Genomic DNA, 19,487 nt, shown 5'->3' on the forward strand with positions numbered 1-19,487 from the left:
AAGTATGGCGTTTTTTATCTAGAATTACTTTATAAAAGCCCTTAAATAAAGAAAAACAGAAATTAGTATAACAAAACATATTTCGATAAGACAGCGCCATCTAGTTTCACTAAAGTACACTATAATAGTGTATGAACACTAACATAGATGGCGTTAGCAGTACTATTATTTGTCGTGATTTTATCTGTTTACTTAACAAATATTGAAACAGTTATTGGTATGTCAAACTGATTATTGGTGTGAATGGGATTCATCATTTTCAATTAACGTAATGTGAAAATAGTTTATGAGAAGAGCAAAATCACTAAAACTTTCTATTACCGCCGTACTCAGAGTCATTTAATGGTTACTTAACCCAGTTCTTAGCAATTGTTTTCGATACAAAATCGTTACTAAGGAAATAATCATTAAATATCTCTGATTGCCTCGTTGCTCGAGTGATCGCAAGTGCGACTGCCGGGCAAGGGGTCCCAGGTTTGATTCCCGGGTCACGCAAAGTATTGCTGGGCATTTTCGGCTTTTCGTAAATTTCTCAGTAGTAGCACGGAGTCTGGAATTGTGCCCAGTATATGGCAATAGGCTCACCCCTATTACATGGGACTTATAACACAAATGGTGAAAAGTGAGTGTACAAGTACATTGTACAGTGACATTATATGCTGTAATGTGCACCTCTGCCTACCCCTTCGGGGATAAAAGGGCGTGATAATAAAAAAAAGAATTTTGAAAATAAGGTCAACAATAAAACAAAAATATTAATAAATCGATACTATTTTTTATTATATTATAAAAAAATATATTCTGTCATCCGTGCCTTTTAGTGAGTTTCTATACAATTTTATACAAAAAACAAATAAAATTTAAAAATAAACTCCTTAAATTTAATTATTAAACACAACATTAATAATCAGTTCTTGCGTTTAAAAATTCTTTACAACCTTATTTTAAACTATACAGTAATAAGAAAGGTAGAAAAAGTACTATTATTTTACTTAGTAACCATTCATAAATAAATTACTGGCATACAACATTATTATTTTTATAATAACTATCGTGAGACATACTAAATTAACTAAAAATCAAGGTTTACTCACGTACATTAATGGAGAAAAGCTCTACTCGTCTGCGCACGCTGCTCATGATGAAGAGTCCCTCTGTGACTTGAAACTTCAAAGCTTTTCTCCATTAATATACGTGAGTAAACCATGATTTTTAGTTGACATTCATCATTTCTTAGTTTAAAATAATAATAATATAAAAGAAATAATATATTACTATTATAATGATAAAAACTGTCGAGCTAAAACCACTGATATTCTGAGATATTATGTAGAAATAATAATTATTAAAACGAGAATAATAATATAAATTATACAATATATTATTTAGGAATAATAATTACAATATAAGAGAGAAAATAATAAAATTAAAATGTAACAAAATGTATTATTTATTACACCAGTATATTAGGCACGATGGTCGAGACATATTATACAGAGCGACTTTTTTTATAACAAAAATATAATCTAAAAAATCGCATTATTGGCAATTATTATTAAAACGAACTATTATTATAATAACATGGAACTATTATTTTATCGAAATAAACATTTAATAGTATTTATTATCTCATTTAGCTACCCTGTGAACACCTTTTTAAGCGTCATCCACTTTCATACATGAACATCCAACATCCAAAATTATTTATTTCATTTCAACATCCATTTTCATTTTATATGAAAATGAAATCGCTATTCGCGGTTATTCCGCTTATTATAGAAGATTTCATTTACAAAAATAAAATGTAAATTCGTGTTGTTCCATTTTACTGAAAAATATTTCATATTTTTTCTTCTTTTCGAGACTTACATAATTTTTTTTCAGTAATTTTATGTAAGTATTAAAAAAAAAGAATGAAAATGTCATTTTACAAATCTCCACATACGTTTACTGTCACTGTAACATAAAAAAATATTTGACTTTGACTTTGATGTTTATCCCGCCTTACACAGATAAAAAAGAAACGCCACCGAATTTATTTTCCAGCGCCGATTGAGCCAACTGGTTCACTTGTCATTTTCATCATTTAAAAAATGGTTGATTAAAAAAAATATCAGTAAACCTGTTGCATGAACTTGTGTATTAATTTATTTAATAAAAAAAAATCGATAAACCATCATACTTTAATTCCTTTAAGGAGTAAGCAGAGGTTGATTATTGAGCTTAAAGTTTGTAAACTTTTTTACTCTATAATTATTATATTTTGTGGAAAATAATTCGGTTTTGTTTCTTTATTATTTCTATAGATTTTAATAATACATTGATGACTGAGTTCATCCGTGATCATGGCGCTTGCAACAGTGCCGAAATATCAAAAACTCATAGGCATAAATAAACATGGTAAATTTCTCGTCTCAAGTTCTAATGATAGTGTTAGTGACCATGTCAGTTTAAAAACTTATATGTATAGACTTTGTATTATTTATTTATTTAACACTAATATGGTTACAAACAATTTTACGCCAGGGCAATCTTAGATGACATTAAAATTCAATCGTTAACAGAGAATACATACAATCTATTTACAATTTTATCTCTCTGTAAATAAGTTTGAAAACCTATTAATAAAAGCGACCAATTTCTTCTAAAACCATTTTCGAGACATCCAAACGCATTTGTAAAATGACATTTTCACAACAACCATTCAAAGCCTTGTACATTCCTGTCAACAATGACACCTGTCACTTTGACAATTATTATTGCGAACTTTCGAGTATTTTCCGTACCCTTAGTATGAGTTTGCTTTACGCTATTTAAAGTAGTCTATCTGCCGCACTCAGAGACGTTTAATGATTACTTAAACTATTCCTTAGTAACGATTTTGTATTGAAAACAATTACTAAGGACTGGGTTAAGTAACCATTAACTGACTCTGAGTGTGGCAGTAACTCTCATATTCTAATTGGCCGGCTCGAATAAACTAACCAATGACGATTGGCGTTTCAAAAGTATGTAAATAAGTATATGGTTTAATTGGAATAAATGATTTGACATTGACTTTGACAACAAACAAAACAATGTAACCAAGTATTGTATTGTGAATCTGATTGAAAAATAATAACCTATGGAGTTTCTTGCTCGTTCTTCTCCATAGGAATCTACACTTTGGAACGAGCAAATAGAGCAACTAGAGGACTGACCGACAGACAGACATTTTTTTTAAATATTGTAATATTTGCTTTGACGTTCAGAAGTGCCTTCCTGGTCTATTTGAAATAAATAATTTTGACTTTGACAATCAGAGTGCCGAACGCGCTCTCGTTTCGATTACTTTAAACGTAAAGCAAATTCATACTGAGGGTGCTGTATATCCTTTATATGTTTTTAGTTTGATTGCAATGTTAAATATAACAATCAGAATGTAGAATATTAGCAAACAGATTAGATAATGATTCGCAATACACAAACAATATAAGTATTTATCCAATATGGCTGAAAAATGTAGACTAAACAAGTTTACTTGATGTTTATAAACTTGTAAACGTTACATATCTAATCTGTTGTTTCTATGTTGTTTTAACAATATATCATGATAACTATTCTTATACAATTGTTAGAGAAATGTGAAAAATAAATATTCTCAGAAGCTTTTTTGAGGGAGGTAAATTATCCAATGACTTCTCCCGTCTTGAGCGAGGCGAGAGGGAGTGTCAGACTCTTACTGACTAAAAACTACTCCGTTCCTACTCCTAATTTTCGAGCTAGACCCCGGTAACCAGGTAGGTAGCAGCTCCGGATTAGAGAGTTAAAGCATAAGATGTAAATATTTTATTGGGCCAGTTATAAACAGAATAGGTATTTATTTAATTCTGAGCCCCAATCAAAACATAAAAAGCTTTTCCACCTCTCTAAATAACTAAATAATTAATAATGATTTACAAATTGCAATCAAACTTTACAAAACGTCCAATCCGGGTTATATTTTGACAGCTGTCAAAATTGGCGCCATTATTTTTGACAACCCTCTTTAAAGCGGTTGTCAGTTTAACGTAAACATGAGTTCTTATGTTTTTGCAGTCACTAAAATGAATAATATTGTGGAACAAACCTATTTAAGAATGTTTAGAAACACATAACATCACTACATAGTATAAAACAAAACGCTTTCTCTGTCCCTTTGTAAGCTTAAATGTTTAAAACTACGCAATGGATTTTGATGCGTTTTTTTTAATAGATAGAGTGATTCAAGAGGAAGGTTTATATGTATAATACAAGTATAATAATATGTCACACATGCTCTTATGCGAAGCTGGGGCGGGTCGCTAGTCAAGTATTTACAGTGAATACTCATTAATTTTAAAAGTGTATTGTATACTTAAATAATTATGTGTTTATCTTCCGATTTCCAAAGCATTTAGTAAATACTAGCTTCTGCCAGCAGTTTCACCATCCCGTAGGATAATAATTGATGGACAAACATTTGAACAAACTTTCACATTTATCTATTAGTGTGAAGTGTGATATAAACCACCCCGTTCCTACTCCTGCTTTCCGAGTCGGAGCCCCGGTAAACCGGGTAGGTAGTCCGCAGCTCCGGATCAAGCATCAGCCCTAATGAGCCCCAACTGTGGTGGATTCTCCGCGGTCTAAAGTGAGACTGTGCCCCGAAATGTCTACTTTAGAAATTCTAAAAAAAACGTCACTTCTATGCGATTATGAAGGCAGTTCCTTTTACAATAAAATGCCAAATTGATTCCACTAATTATACACAATTTTAATTAACCCAAACTCTTAATTTGCATATGTAACTAAGTGGCCTTATCACTGTGCAGTTTCGTGATATTCAAAACCTGTTTTGTACGAAAATAAATAGCTATTAAAACTGATTTTACCGTTCCGACTGAAGCTAGGTTGAGTATTAATGATAAAAGATTGGCATTCAAGATTTAGGTAAACGAGCAGACGGATCACCTGATGGTAAGCAATCGCTGTCGCCCATGGACACTTGAAACACTAGAGAAGACATTAATGTCACATACCTATCTTTCTAGGCGCTGTTATTACAGCTGTATACAGTCTGTCATAGAGTGAAGACTAATATATTTATTACTTCAAGTCCATCTATAATATAAATATAATTCGGGTTTTCCTTCCTGACGCTATAACTCCAGAACGCACGAACCGATTTCCACGGTTTTGCATTCGTTGGAAAGGTCTCGGGCTCCGTGAGGTTTATAGCAAAGAAAATTTAAGAGAAAAGCAGGAAAACAGGGAAAATCATTGGTGGCGAAACGGAGTTCGCCGGGTTTGCTAGTATTTAATAATAATTTCACTCAAGTTAGGTGTGTGACTATACAATATTAGTCAACGAGGTTGATTGAAATTTATAGGTCATTTTTCCTTAAAATTAATAACCTTATTAAGTCTTACTGACTCTTGACCGACTATAATAATAACATACAAAATTAAATATACTATGTATTGCCAATAATTTTTATCTGTATGGAAAATCCAGCTGTTTAAATTTAACATGTAATCAACACAAGCAATTCTATTCCTTGTTTCTATGGAAATAACGATGAAAATAATATGAATGTCTATTATGTAGTTATGACATTTCATTATTTAAATGAGGTAAGTTCCACTAATAAACATTTTAGTGACTGCAAAAGGTCATTTAACTTGTAATCGTTTAAAACTCTATCTCAGCTACCTAAATTACTTTCCTTCTCTTTCTGAGCACCTTAAAACGAAAGAGATAGACAATATCGAGACAGAAAATGAGCGTAGATATAAAAATACGCTATTTATTTCATTTAACATACCATTAAAATTATAAAAATATAGGTATGTAATGATAAATCATTAATCACCATCTAACTACACTCTTAAATTAGGGGAGGTAATTAATCACCACGTTACTAAATCACCACTTGATTAACAAATCAATCAATTAGCACAGAAATGCTTTGAAAGCAACATCGTCTTGTATCCACAAAAGGTTAGGAAATAACCAATCGCTTTACAACAATTTCTTATCAAAAAATCGCCGGAAAAAGCTGATTAATTCCTTAATCACCTTTCAACACACAAACGTTAATCACCATAATCTGCTTTAGACAGAAAAAAATAATATACAGACCTTTCAAATTTCTCTAGGAACCATTTTATGGCACAAATCACCAGCCTGAACGGCTTTCGATCACTAATTCATTTAGAGTCTTTCATTAATCACCAATACGGCACATTTCCATCCCCATTTGATCTTGTAGTCCAAGAGTTACCGTATTTAATACGGGCACAAGAAATCGCCGGTTGACTCCGAACCGAGGATTTTTCTATCGTGTAATTCGCACCTCCATTGCTGTCCCAAAATTCTTGGCCCTTACATTTGAAGCAGACGCAGAAATCTAGTCTTCTAGAGTGGATTGGGAGCTGCAGTCTGAACCCAAAGGTGTCATAAGCTGATACTCCATTCTGATTCAAAGGCCCACTTTCAACAAAAGCGCAAAATGTGTCTTCGCTTGTTAGCCAACCGTCTGAAGACGTTCGTACGAATACTTCTTTAGCAAAGTCCAGATTTTTCACTTTAACTGTACCATCTATAGCGCACTCATCTTGTTTGATTATCACATTCTCTAAAGACACACAATCCTGGGTGATTCGTCTGCGGAACTCCAAGTAATCTGACGCAGGCTGCACGAATCGCGTCTCCCATAAATCAGCAGGTTTTGGAGGCGGTTTCCTCTCCGAAGGTGGACTGGACACTATCCTCAGCGCCCAGTAAGGTGGAACATGAGACGGTTCAGTCATAAACTTGACATGCTCAAGCGCAAATCCCCTATCATCCGCGAAAACCACTTTCTTCTTTTTTTTCTCATTCGGTATTCGTATACACGACCGCGGCGCTGATTTTAAAGTCAAATGCACTGGTTTTAGTGGTGTTAAACATGGTGCTGAGAATCCTCTTGAAGTGAGCTTTGTAGGTCTTCTGGGGGCTTGTATGCTGTAGTCTGATAGGAAGCCGGCTGGCGGACTGTGCCCATAGAAGGACTCCGACGCCAACATGTCGATTGCCGCGCACATTTCTGTAACACAAACACGTCTGTACTGGACGAGCGCTCGCCGTATACTAAATACATTAATCGCTAGCACCCGGTTATGAGCATGCGCAAACCACGCGAACGATACCACTGGGTTAGGGTGACAATGTTATAATGTTAGTTGTGGATTATTTTAGGACAATTTATTTTTGGTTTTTGGGTCAGGGTGTTTCTGTTTGTGGGTGTAGAGGACAGTTTTGTTTGTTTTAGTGATTTGTGAATTTATGTAAGTGTGTGTTATGTCTGGTGATGTCATTAGGAATGTTAATTTTTATATTTAAGTTAAATGGTGTTAATTTATCATTTATTAAATCGAATATGATATTATCAACAATTCGGCGACCTTTTATATACTCATTTAATGTTGCGGGCGGGTGCTATTGCTTACCATCAGGTGATTAGTCTATAGTTTCCAGCCCGTCGTAATAAATTAAAACATGTTTTATTTTTGAGGTATAAAAACAACAAGAAAATATACAATATATAATTTGAATTTTCGAGAACAGTACCTTTAGTACGAGTTTGCTTTACATTTAAAGTAATCGAAATGAGAGCGCATTCCTTGCTCTAATTCGTTGGTTTATTCAAGCTGGCCAATGAGAACGCCGAACACGCTCTCGTTTTGATTACTTTTCCGATCCGATCCGGCTCTAATCGTTCGATTTTTTATATAAATTTCGAGGTATTGTTTATATGGAAAGGTGCGTGCTATGGATGGTCGCAATACGCGTTCTATAAATGTAAAGCAAACTCATACTAAGGCTACAGAACTCAGAACAGTAAACACATCAAACGAGACGTTTAACAAAATTAAACAATAATAGCCATTTAATTTGCAATATATATCAACGTGACATCTCAGTACAATTCCGCTAACGTCATGCAGTAAGTATTATTCTTTATGAGAACATTAAAACTGATCGTAAACGGTAATTAGGTTTATATGTCCTTATTTCTTTAGTATTGTATTAAAATAACACGCTCAACTCATTTCGTTGATCGTTCCTAATTATGGAAATGAGTGCGAGTGTAATGAAATGTGATGATACATTGTAATGCATGGTATTTTTAATGGTGGTTGATGATTGAGGTAAAATAGAGGTGTTATTTGTTTTTGTGGCCAAGTAAAACTGGGCTTTTTTCGCTTTTTCGAAAATTTCTCAGGAGTAGCACGGATTCTGGAATTATGCTTGATCATGGCAATAGCCTCACCCCCTATTACATGGGACTTATAACACAAGTGGTGATGCACCGCTGCCTACCACTTCGGAAATAAAAGGTGTGACGATATAGTAATATAAGTTAAAAAGTAACCTATGTGTTATTCCAGACCATAATCTATCCCTTTTCCAACTTTCATCCCGATCTCTTCAGTCATTTTGACGTAATTGAGTAACAAACATGCACACAAACTCACAAACTTTCATTGTGTCATAAACGTGGCATTACGTGCCGTAATGGGTACCTCTGCATTGGTACGAGACAATAGCTAAACTACAGGACTGACCGACAGACAAACATTTTGTTTTTTTATTATATTGTAATATTTACTTTGACGTTCAAAAGTGACTTCCCGGTCTATTTGAAATAAATAATTTTGACATTGACTCTGCCTACGATAAACGGGGATAAAAGGCGTGATGACTAAAAAAAACAAAAAAATAATGACTTATTTCCTATTAGTATCCGAAATTTTTAATTCATATAAGTCTAGATTCATTTATATATAATATTTTTACTTATGTATGTATTTACGTATGCTAAAAAAAATATATTTCCGGACAGTCCGCTAAATCTAAACAAACATAGTCACCCCACATATCACGTCTCGCTCACACACAACACCAGTTCGACTGCGTGATCGATATTATTATTAAATACGCGACAACGCAGCGCCGGCGCATGCCAGGTTAAGCAACACGCACCGCGGTCAGGTGGAGGATGGGTGATCATTTTTGACACACATTTTTTTTTCGTTGATAATATTGTAAATATTGATAATTTTATGTTTTATGTATTCTAGAAGGGGTAAATAGAAGAGTATTTTATATACTTTTATTTATTACATCACATCAACAGCCTATAAGTGACCACTGTTGACCAAAGACTGCGCGGTTGACGCGGTGGCTGGACAACCGGCTGCCGTGCAACGGGTAGCGGCTTCGATTCCCGCACGGAGCAACTATTTGTATGATCCACAAATTGTTGTTTCGGGTCTGGGTGTCATGTGTATGTAAACTTGTATGTTTGTAAACGCACCCACGACACAGGAGAAAGTCCTAATGTGGGGCAACGTTTTTTAAAAATAAATAAATATAAAATAAAAAGGCCTCTTCTCACACGGAGAAGGTTTGAGCATTAACCCGTTGTATGCTGAAGCTGATCTGGGAGGAGCTATACAACCTTCATAGCTCCGTCCCTCTCGCACTGCTCAGTGATCGACCATTCTGACACAATTGTAATAGCAGACTAAGGCCCCTGAACTGATTAGTGCGAGAGACAATGTGTATTCTATTGTTGTCTTATATACCTGCAGACGAAAGGTTAATCACCACGCTTGCTCAATGCGGGTTGGCGATTACAAACTTATAATTAGAAATTATAAGCCCAGGTTTCCTCACGATGTTTTCCTTCGCCGTTTATCAGTGGTGAAATATAAGGTAAATAATCTTAGAAAGAAGGTACATATAACTTGAAAAAAGTTACATTGGTTCTTGCTGTTGGTAGGTTTCGAAACCGCACCCTCATACAAAGATGAAAATTAGTAAGTAAATTATGATCTCTTATTGAGGGTGGAAAATCTCATACAATGACTTCTCCAGCCTCGGGCGAGGCGAGAGGGAGTGTCAGATTTTTACTGACTAAAAATCATCCCGTTCTTACTCCTACATTACGAGCCAGAGAGCCGGTAAATCTGCTAGGTATTCCGCAGCCCCGGATCAGACATCAGCCCTACTGGACCCCATTTGTGATGGCCTGAAGGCTCTTTGAGATGTGCGAGGAACGCAAGGCACCGTACGCAAGGGGCTGGATGCGTTCGAAATCGAGTTATAAGCTAACTAAAAATAGTTATTGCTGACGCATTTAGTCTAGACATGCGGCAGACATTAAATATTACAGTTTGACATTTATTTTCTCTTTGTTACAAGTATGGCTGCCAAAATCTGAAACTGTATTTGGTTGCTTTTGGCAAAGTATTACTGGGCTTTTTTCGGTTTTTCGAAAATTTCTCAGCAGTAGCACGGAGTCTGGAATTGTGTCCAGTATATGGCAATAGGCTCACCCCTTATTACATGGGACTTATAACACAAATGGTGAAAAGTCGGTGTACATAGCGGCATTTCGTATCGTAATGAGCACCTCTGCCTACCCCTTCGAGGATTAAAGGCGTGACGATATGTATGTATGTAGGTATAACACAAATGGTGAAAAGAGAGGGTGTAGGTACATTGTATAGCGGCATTACGTGCCGTAACTTGCACCTCTGCCTACCCCTTCGGGGATAAAAGGCGTGACGTTACTGTACTGTTTATAAAACTGTGCGATCATTACCCAATCGCATGCTTAGTAACAGTGTTTGCAAAACAAAGTAAACACGTTCGTAATATGTGTTTGTAGAATGCTTTGAGTGTCTGTAATTCTGTATGTACATTGTACATAGGTTACATTGTTTGGTTTTTAATCGATTGCTTGATTGATATTTATTTAGTTTTTTTATGGTATAAGCCGGTAAACGAGGATACGGATCACCTGATGGTAAATCGTCGCCACCCAGAGGTGTTACAAGTGCATTGCCGGCCTTTTAGGGGTTTAGAAGTTAAGGGTTGTTGGGGAATTGGGGATTGGGAAGGGGGGAATTAGGCCTCCGGTAACCTAACTTACACAACGAAACACAACGCAAGCGTTGTTTCACGTCGGTTTTCTGTGAGGCCGTGGTATCACTCCGGTCGAACGTCGTGTGGATGCGTTTGGCTTCCACCAATTATATTCATTGGTACACATAGCTTAGTACTAGTGGAAACGGACTCGAGTAAGGTATGATTTTTATATGGAAAGATGCGTGCTATGGAAGGCTTCTCTAGAATCGATACATCGCATACTCGGACTGCGCATCTTCATCACACAGCTACATAGCTTAGTATCAACTCTTTTTTATTTCATCTTGGTTCCCTAAAATAACTAACATCATGTCAGAAAATGCAATAAAAGCGTGATGTTAAGCGATATTATGTTTACTACAAGCGTGATAATGATAACTGCACTCTGATAGAACACATCACATCGTAAGATGTGATATTATATCAGTATTACGTTGTGTACGCGAAAGTCTAAAGTCTTTATTTATTAAATATCAGTCTACGAACATGTTGTTTAGATAAATAAGAATATATTGTACACGTAATTATGTGTATGTGTGATGTGATGTGTGATACAAACAAGTGATTATACCTACATTTTTTTTGAGGGGGAACAATCGTCCAATGTACTATTTGGTCTTGGGCGAGGCGAGTGAGAGTGTCAGACTCTTACTGACTAATAACCACCCCGGTTCCTACTCTTGGTTTTCGAGCTGAAGGCCCGGTAACGCGACGAGCCGCACGCACGGGTCCGGTTGTGGTAGGGCGGCGAGCTACCTTTGCTCGGCGTCCGCACACACGCACTTACGGTGGCCGAAGATCGTCACGCGAGCCCTGACGCCTGCAGTGTCTCTCGCGACGGCTGGGCCGTAAAGAGGTTCTTCCTGCTTAGGTAGCATGACTGCTTACTACCTAGCGGGTTACCGGAGATCCGGCTCAAAAAGCAAGACTAGAAACGGGGTGGTTTTTAGTCAGTAAGAGTCTGACACTCCCTCTAAAAAACATTTGACAAATTCCCCCTTCAAAATATAAATAAACTAGCTGCTTGTGCGCGGTTTCACCCGCTCTGCTTGGCTCCTATTGGTCATAGCGTGATGTTTTATAGCCTATAGCCTTCCTCGATAAATGCACTACCCAACACAAAAAGAACTATTCAAATCGGACCAGTAGTTCCGGAGATTAGCGCTTTCAAACAAACAAACAAACTCTTCAGCTTTATATTTATATATATAGATAGATATATAGATATATAATATACAATGTGATAGGTGTGGGACTTCTAACCCGTTAAGGCTGAGTACTACATCTAATTTTATCGACAAAAACAATAATATGGGGGTTGAACCCCTAATTGAAAATATTGAAAAATAGTGATTTTTTCGGTAAAAATAATTCACAAATGATTTTTTTTCTCACCAAAACATTATCAAACATATGAAAAAAGTAATGAATTAGTTAGCCAAGGTTTATTAGCTACCGTTTGTCGTTTTTTTTTTGTTTCTACGACGCATACAACCTTTGATATCAAAAAAAGTAAAGAAAATATTAAAATAGCCATAACTTTTAGGGGGAGGGGATTCGACCCCTTCGACCCCCGACTTTTGTCGATAAAATTAGATGTAGTACTCAGCCTTAACGGGTTAGAAGTCTCAACCCTATCACATTGTATATAGATTAATATAGGTAAAATTGTAAACTAAACTAATCCTATTGGCATAACACACAAACACCTTTGCCAACCTCGTGCTTCAAATAAAAGTAGTGCTGTCAACTGTCAATCTAGCCGCCATTTTGGATTCGAAATAGACAATCAGCTGATTATGTTGTCATTCCACTATTGTTTATTTGTTTGGACAATCAAATTGTAGTTTTGACAGTGTGGTATTTGTTTATGTATGATAGGAGTAGTTGGCGTCGTGTAGTGACGGCAAAGACAGTATATTTGTTACTATAACGCCACTCTTTCCGTGGGTGTGTTAAAGTAGACTGAGGGACTATACATTTAAGAGGCGGAGCCATAGCTAGTAGTATAAGCCGGTAAACGAGCAGACGGATCACCTGATGGTAGGCAATCGCCGCCGCCCATGGACACTTGAAACACCAAAGGCGTTACAAGTGCGTTGCCGACCTTTTGGGGGTTAGGAATTTAAGGGTTGTTGGGGAATCGGGGATTGGGAAGATTGGGTACTCCGGTAACCTCACTCACACAACGCAAGCGTTGTTTCACGTTGGTTTTCTGTGAGGCCGTGGTATCACTCCGGTCGAGCCGGCCCATTCGTGCCGAAGCATGGCTCTCCCACACTTATATACAAATAATACGTTTTTAAAACGTTAATAAATATTATTCTAGTATTTACCCAGACGTCATATAGAGGTAGTCATCTAAAATTGCGCAAAGGGAAAATAACAATAACATACCAATAAAAGTAATCATTGTTCTATTTGATGACTATTTTATATTTTTTGAGGGGAAATACATACAATGTTTTCTCACGCCTTGGGTGAGTGTTAAACTCTTAGTTTTCTCCCGCTTTGGGTTAGGCGAGAGAGAGAGAGCCGAACCAATCCGGAGCTGCGGACTACCTAGCGGGTTCACTGGGGTTCCGGCTCGAAAAGCAGGAGTAGGAACGTGGTGGTTTTTAGTCAGTAAGAGTCTGACACTCCCTCTTACCTCGCCCACGACGTGAGAAGCCATTGGATGATTATCCCCACTTAAAATAAGGGAAAACTCCTTTTCTTGGGCAACTTTTATCTATCTTCCCTAAAATAACATCATGTCAGAAAATGCATTAAAAGCGTGATGAAAACCAGGAGTTGGAACGGGGTGGTTTTTACTCAGTAAGAGTCTGACACTGTCCCTCACCTCGCCCAAGGTGAGAGAAGTCATTGGATGATCCCCCCCCTTAAAAAAACGCATCAGTTCGGCACGGCAAATCTGTTCCGAGTTTAGAATCGAACCTGTGACCTTAACAAAGTGTCACTATCGTATGATATAAATAAAATTAGCAAAATATATTCACCTTCAATGACTAACGCTAGTAGTATGACGTCACAGTTCGTGTGTGAATTAACCTATACGGTGCGCGTGCGCAGCTGACCTTGCTATGACATTATTTACTATATCCGTGCTCCCGTGCTGTTAGCGAGAATCACGCCCATTTTTCATGGTTAGAAGTGAAGATGTGGTAGTTCGATTCTCGGGTCAATTACTGTGTTTAAATTTTTTTTTTTAGCATCATGACCTGCTAAAACCGCTACAACTCCTGTGCACCAGGATCTACAGTAGATACAACCACGAAAACATCGGAACACTGAAGTCCAACGTCCCAGGGACATGAATGACTGTCTTGGATCCCGCAACGAAATAAATCAGAAGATATTATTAGAGGAGAGATACTTAAAAATATGTTTATAAGCAGTTTTAATGAGCTATATTCTACCAGGCCTCTAAAATAGCACGCTACTGAGCTCGATCTTCAGCTCTACGCATCCAACCACTACCAGAGCCACCTTGCGGATTTCGGCACTCCACCTATCTGGAGGGCGCCCTAGACTGAGCTTGCCTAGGCGCAGTCTCCACTCTAGAACACGTTTACGCCAACGGTCATCGGTTCTTCAACAGATATAACCGGCCTACAACCACTTGAGCTTGCTAATCCTTCGAGCTATGTCGGTAACTTTAGTTCTTTGTGGGATCACCTCGTTACAGATTTGATCCTTCAGAGACAATTTGTACGTTTGTAATGGCCCAACTATAGATCAGGGTGCCTACTCCGGTTCTCGAATCCGAAGTTTTGTTTAATCTTCGGCCGTTGGTTTTATTGATTTACTAATAAAATTACTTGAAATAACGTTTTATTTTTAATTTCATATCAAAATCTATTTATTTATCTTCATTTCATTCGTTAATTTTTGTTCACGAAAGTTTGCAATAAATAGAATTGTAGTATGCAATATGCGAAGTTTTTTCGTTCGTTCGTTGAATTAGAGTAGGCCCCCAGTTGTGTGAATGGCTAAAAAAACCGTCTGTAATATCTCCAAAGAGCTGTACAAACAGTATTTTTATTTTTACGAGCAATATAAACAATGCTGAATCTGAACGAATGCCAGTATGATGCAATCCCACCCAAAACATAAATGTGAAAGGCTGCCAAGTTCGATAATATTGGAATGCTTCGCCTATAAAAGAAGTGAGATCTAAATAAGTACCAAGTTCCATACACAGACCTCAGTTAAAAATGATATAACAAGTTGGCAAGTTTTCACACACTTTGTTATAAACCTACTAAACGCAATGAGTCAAGTATATAATTTTCTATTAAAACTTGCCAAGTTATATCATTTTTAACTGAGGTCTGTGTATGGAACTTGGTACTTATTTAGATCTCACTTCTTTTATAGGCGAAGCATTCCAATATTATCGAACTTGGCAGCCTTTCACATTTATGTTTTGGGTGGGATTTCATTTATTTTTGTAAGGTTTATTTTCTTTTTTTCTTATTTTACTTTACTTTGACTAAATACAAACCTTCGTAACGAATTTTAGGTCGGTACAATTTTTTGTTTTAGTTTCTTAGGGGTATGAATTTACACCTTCATTATTTTTAAAACCGACTCACACTTGGCCATTTTCAGATTTTTTCCTTTACCTTGACCTAAAGACCTACCTCCATGCCAAATTTCAAGTCAATACGACCATTGGAAGTGGTCTAGGTTTTTGATGAGTGAGTGAGTGAGTCAGTCAGTGAGTGTATAGTAAAAATAGCGATTTTCTGACGTCAATATCTCAAGACCTACAATAGGTACATTAATGAAATTTTGTATTTTAGATAAGTAAGTAGATCTCGACAGATACTAGAAATTTCATATGCGTAGATAAAATTGATTTTGAGTTATAGGTGGGTCGAACTTGGCCCGAAATGGTTCGTGTAATATAACCCACGGCAGGTGTGTCGGTTTTTTGCTCGAACTTGGCGGACACACTGCCGTGTGTCTAGATACGCAATAGGCAGGCAGCATGGTGTGATGTAACTTCCAATCACGATTTACAAGACCGGAAAATCTTCTTTTATTACTACTAGGTACTGAAATGGCAGACATCTGCACGGTTGACGTAGATCTTTATAGTACGTGATTTCCTGTGTTAATGAAATATTTTTTTCAAATGGAGGTTGCTTTTCCACTACGTTACTGTGGATGCGTTTGGCTTCCACCAATTATATTCATTGATACACATAACTTAGCACTGGTGGAAACGAATTCCGCTTAGCTATGGTTTTTGTTTGGAGAGATGCGTGCTATGGATGGCTTCCATGACCTTCCCCAACGCGCTTGCAACGCCTCTGGTGTTTTGGGTGTCCAAGGGCGGCGGCGATTGCTTACCAAGTTACCATCAGGTGATCCGTCTGCTCGTTTACCGGCTTATACCATAAAGAAAAACTTAATAAAAAAAATGATTTTATTTTAATAATCGGTTATTTTAATTTCCCTTTACTATTAATATAACACAGAGCCTAGATTCTGCCCCAGTATACGGCAATAGGTCTTTAAATATAGCATAAACATTACATGATAACATATTATAAGTGCATTTCTGCAGTAAAATAAAAACGTATGATCCAACACTCACATTAAACTTTATTAGGCCAGTGGATACATTCATCATTCTCTCTCACACACAGATATACATACACATGTAAACTAACAAGATAACTCTCTCTCTCACTCTCTCACACACACAAACATACACATGTAAACTAACAAGATAATGTGTATAATTTTAAAAAACTGTGTACACAAACATTCACTCAATCAGTTCACGAATGACACACGTGAGTAACGCGTGCCACCTTTAGTACGAGTTTGTTTTACGTTGAACGAAAACGAAACGAGACCGCGTTAGGCGCTCTGATTGGCCAGGTCCAATGAACCAACCAATCAGAACGCCGAACGCACTCTCGTTCAACGTAAAACAAACTGTACTAAGGACACTGATTGGCCGGCGCGAATGAGCCAACCAATCAGAGCGCCGAACGCACTTCTTTCATTACTTTAAACGTAAAGCAAACTCATACTAAGGGTACTGATTGGACGCCGCAAATGGACCAACGAATCAGTACTCTTAGTACAAGTTTATTTTACGTTGAACGAGATTGGCGAAATCAAGAGTGCGTTCGGCGCTCTGATTGGTTGGTTTATTCCAGCTGGCCAATCAGAGCGCCGAACGCGCTCTCGTTTCTACTACTTTAAACGTAAAGCAAACTCGTACTAAGGGTACAGAGCACCAAACACGCTGTCGTTTCGTTTGCTAGGGAGTTAGGAATATAAGGTTTGTTGGGGAATCGGGGATTGGGAAGATTGGGAAAGGGGATAATTGGGCCTCCGGTAACCTCACTCACACAATGCAAGCGTTGTTTCACGTCGGTTTTCTGCTCGGCCGTGGTATCACTCCGGTCGAGCCGACACATTCGTGCCGAAGCATGGCTCTCCCACACTTGCTCCTACACTTGTCGCTTATGATTGATTACGAACAGGTTAACTCAAAAGGCGCCTAGTTTTTTAGGGAGAAAGACGAGAGATCATTTTTACCTCACTAAAACTACCCCGGTGGCCACCCTCAACATCTGTAAAGGGCACCTAGTCTTATTATTAGCCTGCTCCGGAGCCAAAATTATTGGTACCAACGGTAGTATAAATAAAAAAATATATTTATGCGAAAGTACCAACGTCATAATCTCGCAAACGTATTTAAATAGATACTCATGGCTTCTTTATACAATAAGCTTTATCTTTGCCAAAAATTCACTCATTCAAAACAAAAACAGATCAATCACTTATACATATGTAGGTACGTAGTATTACAATACTAGCAAACCCGGCGAACTCCGTTTCGCCACCAATGATTTTGCCTGTTTTCCTGCTTTTCTCTTAAATTTTTCCTTAATTTTCTTTGCTATAAACCTTATGGAGCACGACACCTTTCCAACGAATACAAAACCCGACAGCAACGTCACGCCTTTTATCCCCGAAGGGGTAGGCAGAGGTGCATTACGGCACATAATGCCGCTATACAATGTACACCCACTTTTCACCATTTGTGTTATAAGTCCCATGTAATAGGGGGTGTGCCTATTACCATATACTTGACACATTTCCAGACTCCCTGTTACTACTGAGAAATTTCCGAAAAGCCGAAAACACCCCAGTAATACTTTGTCCGACCCGGGAATCGAACCCGAGACCCCTTGTCCTTGACCCCACTTGCGACCACTCGACCAAAGAGGCAGTCACTTATTTTTATATTATACATAGAAATTCTGATAATCTTTGCCAAAAATTCACTCATTCAAAACATAAACAGATCAATCACCCTCTATACATATATGTAGGTACATACATATAATTGCATAGCAGTTGCTATCTGCATTAAGTGCAATGAATGGGTGTGGCACATTCTTCATGACCGACCATCGAGTCATCGTGTAAATCAGTGATCGGCGTCATCAACAAAATAAACAATATCGCTTCATGAATTTCATGCCACGACGGTATTAATTAGTGTGGGAGAGCCATGCTTCGGCACTGCTGGGCCGGCTCGACCGGAGTGATACCACGGCCTCACCGAAAACCGACGTGAAACAACGCTTGCGTTGTGTGAGTAAGGTTACCGGAGGCTCCTTTCCAATCTTCCCAATCCCCGATTCCCGACAACCTTTAAATTCCTAAACCCCAAAAGGCCGGCAACGCACTTGTAACGCCTCTGGTGTTTCAAGTGTTCATGGGCGGCGGCGATTGCTTACCATCAAGTGATGCGTCTGCTCGTTTACCGACTTATACCATAAAAAAAGACTTGCTTCATGTATATATAACTGGTGAAAATTGGGTGTTACATTTTATATGTTATGGAACACCGGTAATCGAGCAGACGTAGTAGAAATACTCGTTCACAACGCATTCGCTTAAATTGGTGGCTCTTTTTTGAAGAGGGAAAATCGTCTCATAACTTCTCCCGCCTTAAGCGAGGCGAAAAGGAGTGTCAGACTGATACTGACTAAAAACTACCCCATTCCTACTCCTGCTTTTCGAGCCGGAGCCCCGGTAACCCGTTAGGTAGTTCGCAGCTCCGAATCGGCATCAGCCCTACTGGACCCTATCTGTGGTGGTCTGATGGATTTTTGAGGCGCGCGCGGAACGCAAGCTTACCTTACCACCGGACAAACCCAATCTACGTACCTACTGAGTGTATTTTATAAAACAAAAATAAATAAATGAAAAAACTATGTCCTTATCACTTGACCAAAGAGACTGTCCACAAAGTCAGATACTCATTCCTCACACAAACTTTATCTACGCAACATCACGCCTTTTATCCCCGAAGGGATAGGCAGAGGTGCACATTACGGCACGCAATGTTGCTATACAATGTAAACACACTTTTCACCATATTATTATAGCGGGTGATCCTATTGCCATTTACTGGGCACAATTCCAGACATCGTACTACTGACAAATATTTCGGAAAACCGAA

The 19,487-nt window shown here is 37.7% G+C and overlaps 1 protein-coding gene across 1 annotated transcript in view; it reads right to left on the bottom strand.

Annotated features, from left to right (window-relative positions):
- Positions 1–755: 755 nt before the first annotated feature.
- The window catches only part of LOC118278539 (protein phosphatase 1 regulatory subunit 3C), a 43,086-nt gene continuing 24,354 nt past the window's right edge, over positions 756–19,487 (bottom strand). Inside the window, exon 3 of the mRNA XM_035597787.2 lies at positions 756–7,088. Within this exon, the coding sequence (XP_035453680.2) occupies positions 6,232–7,086 (855 nt within the window). The 5' untranslated portion in view covers positions 7,087–7,088 and the 3' untranslated portion in view covers positions 756–6,231. The remainder of the gene's footprint in view (positions 7,089–19,487) is intronic.

This window comes from Spodoptera frugiperda, chromosome 24 (genome assembly GCF_023101765.2).
Source record: "Spodoptera frugiperda isolate SF20-4 chromosome 24, AGI-APGP_CSIRO_Sfru_2.0, whole genome shotgun sequence".
In the NCBI taxonomy this organism is placed as follows: domain Eukaryota; kingdom Metazoa; phylum Arthropoda; class Insecta; order Lepidoptera; family Noctuidae; genus Spodoptera; species Spodoptera frugiperda.